At 45.7% G+C, this 7842-nt stretch overlaps 1 protein-coding gene across 16 annotated transcripts in view; it reads left to right on the forward strand.

Moving 5' to 3' along the window:
• The window catches only part of DGKZ (diacylglycerol kinase zeta), a 170319-nt gene extending 162747 nt beyond the window's left edge, over positions 1-7572 (forward strand). For all 16 annotated transcript variants that reach the window (XM_061610872.1, XM_061610874.1, XM_061610876.1 and 13 more), the window contains 2 exons: positions 543-642; positions 4942-7572. In XM_061610872.1, the coding sequence (XP_061466856.1) occupies positions 543-642; positions 4942-5058 (217 nt within the window). In that variant the 3' untranslated portion in view covers positions 5059-7572. The remainder of the gene's footprint in view (positions 1-542; positions 643-4941) is intronic.
• The last annotated feature ends 270 nt before the right edge of the window (positions 7573-7842 follow it).

Below are 7842 nucleotides of genomic sequence, written 5' to 3' on the forward strand. Positions count from 1 at the left end.
GGTGGGGAAAAAGGAGATGTCTTTCTTATGAGTAGATCTGCTTGACAGAGAAGATGAACATCCTTTTTTCCTGCTAGCAGTTACTCACACTCACAAGGAAGATAGATATCCTCCAGTTCATCACATCATTCTGCACACCTGGGAAAAGGAAATGACAGAGGCACTCCAAGTAAAGGGAAGAACCCTTTCCCAGCTTAGGTGCTCTTGTCTGTTTCTCTCACCACGACTCCCAGTTTGGTGTTACCATTGCTATTGAACTCCCCAGTCAGCACAGAGAAAATGACTGGGCCTGGGATGTCAGAAGAGAGCCTTCCCTTCAGCTTTTCTATCAAGCTGATGTGAGCCAGAGGTGAAGCCACCCTTCACAACTGCTTGCATGGCTCCACCCATCTCTTGGTCTCACTAAGCCCATGCAGATATGAATGCAATGAACTGGCTCCATCTAGGCCTTCTTCTGGGTCTTTATCTTTGCTCTTTGGAGCAGGTAGGAGAGGGGTAGGTGTTATTGATCCTGGTCCTCCATTGTAACCTCTTTCTTTCAGTGGTGAGACTGGTTTACACCAGGCTGCAGCCCTTCGCCAGCGCACCATCTGCCATTACATTGTGGAGGCTGGGGCTTCATTGATGAAAACTGACCTGCAGGTAAGAGCTTGCTCTGAGAGCTCATTGGGAATAGCTAGAGCCAAATCTTAAGGGCCAGTTTCTGTGCTCAGCAGGTAAAATCTTCTATGGATGTGTATCACTTAAGGCCATTGTGCACTGCAGCAACAACAACCACAAAGCTAACACTCAAACATAGAACAGTAAACTACCAGGGGGAAAAGCAGAGGCTTGTTGACTCCCTGATGTGCTAGTTTCCTACATGTAGGAATATTATTTCTTCTGTAAGAGAAAGTACAAACAAACAACACACACAATGCCACCATCATCTGTATTGTGAAGTACTGTAGTGTAGATTTACTTGGGGGAGAAGCGGGGGGGTTTCACTGACGGATTCCACTGCATGTATCAACTGATCCTGAGAAAGTGCTGCCCAGGACGAGAGTGGAGACGGCAAAGCTGGGATGCTTACCTTTTGAGCCAAGGATGTGTCTATGAATTGGAAGCTAGATCTCCAGGGCTTAGGTTAGAGCATTTAACTCAACAGCTTGGTAAAGAGTTAAATTTATCTCTTCTGCTGCCAGTGTTGTTGTTTTTTTTCTTTCTCTAAATGAGGGGCCAGAATGTCTCATTTCCCCTCTTTCCACTCCCTGAGGTCATGGCAAGGACAGTCTCAGAGTAGACCTTTCCCTTTCCCAGCTGTAGGTTATTAAGCCGCCTGTATGGGAGGGTTACTCCACTGTAGCAGGAAGAGCATTCAAATGAGCAGCTCCACAGCAGTAGGGTAGGCTTCTGTCTCCTTATGTGAATGGTATATCATTTAATGTCAGAGAGTCTCAGCATCTTAAAATACAATGCACAACATGCAGTTATGTCTTGGTGCCAGAAGAGAGATGGAGAAGGAATTGAGACTATCCTTTGGTCCCAGCACTCCCAGGGGCTGGCCAGTAGCAGACTAGAAGCAAACATGTATTCTCTGGCCAGTTGTGATGTAAATAGTCCTTCCTTCCTGCCAGCTGGTTATTGTGACCTAAAGTTGAACAATAAGTTTAGCCATTGGGGATGCTTCATGTCATATTGCCAAAGGCTCCTGGGGCTTGTCAGGTCACCTGACCAAAGTCAATGCTAATGGAGCTATAAAAGCATTGGAGCATTTCAGACAAGCAATAAAATCCTTTGCCAACTGAGTGAAGTTGTTTTATAGCCAGTTCTTGGCAGCTCCCTTGCTCTAACCTTTAGCCAATGCCTTGCGCATTGTGATGTGACCAAAGCAAAAGTGGCTTTAGCAGCAAGCAAGATTGAGTGGCTGGCCATGGAAATGGAAAATAAAGGACCAAGGAGAAAGGTGGGGTTTTGAGAAGGGTCAGCATAAGTAAGTGTGGGCACTTCCATAGCACGAAGTAAGAATGGCCCTTTTGCTGCTCATAGCCATGTATCCTTATCTCAGTAGGTGCCACCGAGAAAGTGGCTTACTGTATGAAAGGGGCTCCAGCCCTCCAGTCAGCAAGGTTTGTGTTTCTGAGACTGGGTTTGGGACTCTTTCTTCGTATGCCCCCCTGCATTTGCAAAATGATGAGTGTATGGTGCAATACGGTCTAGCTGCCATTGTGCCATAAACATCAGCATGGCATCTGCTGGGAGCACATGTTGACAATAGTGAACTGACTTGTGGGAATTTATGAGCCTTCATTCTTAACAAATAACGGTATGTCTTCATAGCATAACTGAAACCCTGCTGCCCAAATCATATGGTTATGTAGCTGCAAGGGCAGTGAGGAGGTGCCTTAGAGTTCTGATTCCAGGCTTAAATGCTGCATGGTCAAGTAGGGATGCTCTCTGCTGTTGCTAGAGGAAATAAACCAATTTATTTAGCAAAACCCTCAGTGCTGGCAATGACAGCCTGTGCAGTGGTGAAGCCGAGGCCTGTGCATGCATTCTTTTTGTGCATGTGAGCCTGTGGCTTCACTTTGTGGACAAGTTCATGCATGCCCTTTGCTTCTGCCTTTGTCTCTCCATCCTGGGGGAGGGGGGAGGTGCAAGGTGCGAGGTGCCAGTGGCACTTGTGCTTGTTTCTATGGCTGTGTATGTGTGACAGGGTCTGCCAGTATGCAAACCATTGTGTACCCCTGTGAAATATAGCTGACAATTGCCCTGGGACTCAGGGTTCCTTCCTTCCTTGCCACGCCTGCCTTCTCCCCACTGGGATGTAAGGGCCCAGTGCTAGGAGGCTTGTCCTCTCCCACTTTCAGCGGAGGCGGCAGAGAGCCAGGTTTCCTTGGCCATTCTCAGCAGTGAGTTTGTTCAGCGCCAGTGGAGTGTGGGGGTAGTTAATGAGGGGGAGGGGGAGGCTTCTGGAATGGGAGAGGAGGAGGGGGAGACATGGCTGAAAGCTGTTAACAGATTTGCTTTTTATGGAGTGTAGGAGTTCATTAGTGGATGCAGTCCAGATGGCTGCAATAAGTTCATGAAATGTGAGCCTCCACAGGGATCAGGAGCTTTAGCAAGGCTGGCTGAAGGAGGGGGATGGGATGGGATGGGATGGGATGGTATTTCAGGGCACTCCCCAGACACACACCTCACCCCAGCCCACCCCCACTCTTTTTGCTTAGATTATCCTGGCTTCCACAGACCAGGAAAATTAAAGTGGCTATGGCAAGGTTTCATTGTACAACGGTGCAAAGTCATCACCTTTTCCTATCGATGCAGTCACTAATAAGGATATTCAAATACATCTCTTTTGTTTTCCCAGCAAGTGAGCTTGTGGGAGGGTGAGGGTGGTGGGAGCCTGAAAACAGGTCCTTGAAGACTTATCTAGCTGTCAGTTGCTAATCTTCCAGCAATCCCTAAGCTTTCCTTCCCAACATGCTCCTCTGGTTTCCAGTCTTTCCCCTCCTCCTCCTCCTCCTCCTGTTTGAGGCAACACTGGACTCAATAGAGTTCAGCCACAAACATTTTCTAGGGACTCCGAGTCTTTTTCTGCTCATACCTGCATTTGCACATAGATATTCCAGGCTAAGCCAGAGGTCCCTCCAGAGGTCCTTTCTAGAGGCCCTCACTTGCTTCTCTATCTTAAGTAGTGGGAAGTCCCTTTCTACAGGATCTTCCTACCCCATTCCATTTATAGAAAATTACACATACTCTTGGCAAGGTTTTAAGCAAATGTAGAATACTGCATAGCCATTACTGTTTACATTACATTGTTTATCATAGAATCTGGCTATGTGATGTGGTAATTTCTTCTGATCATTTTAAAGTTCAGTAGAAGATACATTTCTAAACTTTATCATTACCTTTGTATTTTCAAGCTTCGTTTGGCAGCCTTGTCCTGAGGACAGCAGAAATCAATGAAGTTGTAAAATGGGTCTTCAAATGGGGGAAAGGATGGGATTTCTGCACTCAGCTGCCTCTCTCTCCACATCCTCCTCAACTCCTATCATATCCCATCCCACTGTTCTTTAGTATTTCTCCAACCATTTTCTGGTGTGTTTATATTTGGGGGGACGACGACTGAATGAACACCCACACATGCAGCACTGCAAAAAAGGCAGGTGCCTGCCTGTGGGAATAATATGGAGCCTGGAAGTAAAAGCAAGGTCTCTCCAAGGTACTCCACACAAATGAGGTGTGGTGGGTGACTACTAGAGGGGAGGTCCTTTTTGGTGATGGTGCCCTGGCTGAGAGATGCTCTCCCCAGAGAGGCTTGCCTGGTACCTACTTTGAGGTCATTCTGGAACTATGCAAAGACCTTATTTCCCAAGCCTTTTAAGTAAGATCTCTGAAATTGTTTACTACTTTAGAATTTTGTTTGAAACTGCAATTTTATGGTTGATTTTAGTGTTGAATATTTTATTGAGAGTGTTAGTTGCTTAAATGTGGTAAATAAATAAATTCTTGGACACCTTTATAAACGATGGGTACCTGATGACAAAAGGATCTGGCATCACACGTGTAGTAATTTTTTTAAAATTTACATTTCAAGTTTGTCCTCAAAATCTTGTGATTGGATACTATTCAGTTTAATGGATCACAGTAGAGCAGCTGCTGCACAGGTTACTCTGAAGAGGAGATAAAGGCCCAGTTGTAGTGTGGTGCAGTGGTTAGAGTATTGGACTAGGACTTGGGAGGCCAGGGTTCAAATCCCCACCCAGCCATGAAGCTCATTGGGTGACCTTGGGCCAATAATTGTCTCTTAAACATAATGTATTTCACAGGGTTGTTGTGAGGATGAAATGGGGAGGGAGAGAACCACGTGTGCCACCTTGAACTCTTGGAGGAAGGGTCAGATACTAATGTAATAGATAAATAAAATAATCTGTTCTTGTCTTTTTTCCGCTCTTCCAGGGAGACACGCCCAAGCACAGAGCCGAGAAAGCAAATGATCCTGACCTGGCTGCCTACCTCGAAAATCGACAGCACTACCAGATGATCCAGCGGGAGGACCAGGAGACAGCTGTGTAGCACTCAGTGAGCCTTATCCCAGCCCAGGGGAGCAGGAGCAGAGTTGCACAGGAACCTGGCCGGCCTTTCCTTGAATTTCCAGCACGGAGAGTATCAAGAGCTTTGTCTGGGCTAGGCCAAGGCACTGTTATTTATTAGTGTAGCAGGTGTTGAGCAGTCCTGACTCCACATTCCCCACCACCACCACATTCCATGGGTGGGCTCTGCTGCCTGTTGATCCCTTCCTGTCTGCCTCCATGTCTTATAGAGGATTATGTTGCTCCCCCAAAGCATTGGGAAGGAAGATCTTGTTCTCTTCCAACCGTTGTTGGAGCCTGTCTTGTGATGCCCTACCACCTGATATGTAAAGTCGCCCAGGGGCAAGGTCTAGAGCTCTCTCAAGTCTCCTGTTGGTCAGTTCCACCTACTCCCACCCCCATCCTGATTCCCAGCAATGGGTGCTGTCTTTCTCAATAGTTTCATTAGCAATGCCCATTGCCCTGGTATATCCTGTTACTGGAAAATCACTGGCCCAGTTCTTGAGGCACAGCAGAAAATAGGGTGGAAATTCTGGCAGTGCATTACAGCCCTGCCTCTGTTATCCACACATCACAGTGTTCAGTTGGTTGTGTGACTCTTGGGTGACAATCACATTGGCAAGCAGCCAGAGTACTCAAAGCAGGCCATGGGACAGTCTTAACGATTCCAATGCAGCATGGCCTCACCTGTTCCCCTTGGTTCATCCTCCTTGCTATTTGGATCCTATACTGTATGCTCCCATACTGTAAGGGGTGTTTATTTAACAGGATGAAAGTGCCTGGTCTGTCCAGGGAGGACCATGACACATATGTACATCCCTCCCTCCCTGCAAGTTAGAGCAAGCTGCTCCAAGCTGACTCTTGGGGCTGCTGCACCAGAAATGTTGAGCAAAGTGCCTCCCCCAATCTTTCCTCCTTCCCCATTTTTGTCTTTTTGCCTCCATTCTTACATGCTGCTTTGTAGTCTCCCTTTCATGCTCAGTCATTTAGTAGATAGCAGCTTGTTGTGAACGTGTACAAAATGTGTTTAGATTGCATAGTAGTTTGCTGAGAGAGGTGCTCAAATCTCATCCAGAATAGGCCACCAATTCTTGTCACCAATAGGAGCTAAAGGCTTTTGCTGGGGGTTCCCTTTTTATATAAGGTGATATAGTTCCTTCTATCATACACTGAGATAAAGGCAACCGAGTGCATCAGCCAGTGTTAATAGCACACTGTATCCATTTATCAAAGGGCCAGTAGCTAGAGGGTGCTAGTGGTACAGGATGGCAATTCATTTTCTGAACAAGAATAATCTGCGGTTTTTCCTGGGTCCAGCCTAGGCATGCAGATACACACATTCACCTTCCCAATAAGTCCTACTGCTCAACTTACTCTGAGTTATTGTAAGTTGGTATTCATACCAACATGATATTCAGGGGCCTTGAGCACTATTGCAAGCATGTCCTGTTTCTCATTCTAAGCAATTTATTTACCCAGGTCTCTCAGCAATTTTTTCACTGGTTTTTTTTTAAAGACCAACAGCCTAATGTTGGAGGAATTCATTCCTTGACATGATCAGGCATGGGTATTGGGAGTCTTACTTCCAACATGGAGCCCTATGTTTTCTCCAAAGTATTTGGGATCAGTTGCATTTACCCAGTTGCACATCACTAGCTGCAATAAAGCTGATTTGTCATCCTTAAAATATATTGAGCAGGTAAACATCTGGGCTAGGGCTGGCTTCATACGGAGCTGGAGCAACAGCCACAGAGTCCCAACTGACTTTTAATTTGTAGTTTGCAATCCTATAAATAGGATCCAATCAGAAGGTCGGGGTGAGAGCTCTATTTTGTCTCAGGAAGAGCAGGCTGGCAATGGATGAACTTTGTTTCATGTGAGTTTAAAACTCCAGTTTGTGGCAAGATAACTTAAGTTCATTGAGGCTACAAGCTGTGTTCTGAAACATAGGCAACTGCCCAGCCATGACTGATATTGCAGGTCAGGTGGAAGAGAATGTCCAACATCATAGACAGTTGCATAGGGCCCCACCACCAAGCTATGTAAGGGCTCATGCTTTGGTTTCTTAAATTGTTAAAACTGATCTTCTGTAGCAAGATGTACAGGAGAGCCCCCTGGAAGCATTTATATTCCATGACCCTGCTGTCTCTTCTCCCCTCCTTTTATATGTCTTCTTAAACTTTGTACAGGTAGTTCAAAAGCACACTGTTCCCTCATTTCCTCTGTATGTGTGTTTGTGCACGCGTGCGTGTCCTAAGCCGAGTTGCTGTGCAATTCAAATCTTGGCTTATTTTACTTCATGGGGGAGGAATGTGTTTAAGGGTGGATTTTTTCCCGTGCAATATCTACTTCCTATCTCCTAGATTCAGATTATTAAGACACTTTTGACTGACTGTATTTTTTGTAACTGTGTTGGAAGCTTGTGCTTCCGTTGGCTTTTCTCTGACAGTTTAAATGTTTTGTTGGGTTTTGCCATTAAAATATAAGGATGAATGAACATTTTACCACTTCTACCTCTTGATGCTTGCAGTGATGAGATTTATCATAGAAAAGGTATTCTGTGCTGCAAGAAAATCCAAGTGGGTTTCCTGTTTTATGAATAGGGACTCTCCACATGCATTGACATACAAACTCTTGGAAGTAGCTTCCTAATGAAACCAGCAGATCAAATTGCCCACCTGCCATTAATTTCCTTGCATCTCTGTACCTATACTTATAGGCATTGTCAGCTAAGGATGTGGGACTCCTGGCAAGTTCTCATTTTAAC

Source organism: Rhineura floridana, chromosome 2 (assembly GCF_030035675.1).
Source record: "Rhineura floridana isolate rRhiFlo1 chromosome 2, rRhiFlo1.hap2, whole genome shotgun sequence".
NCBI classification, from domain to species: domain Eukaryota; kingdom Metazoa; phylum Chordata; class Lepidosauria; order Squamata; family Rhineuridae; genus Rhineura; species Rhineura floridana.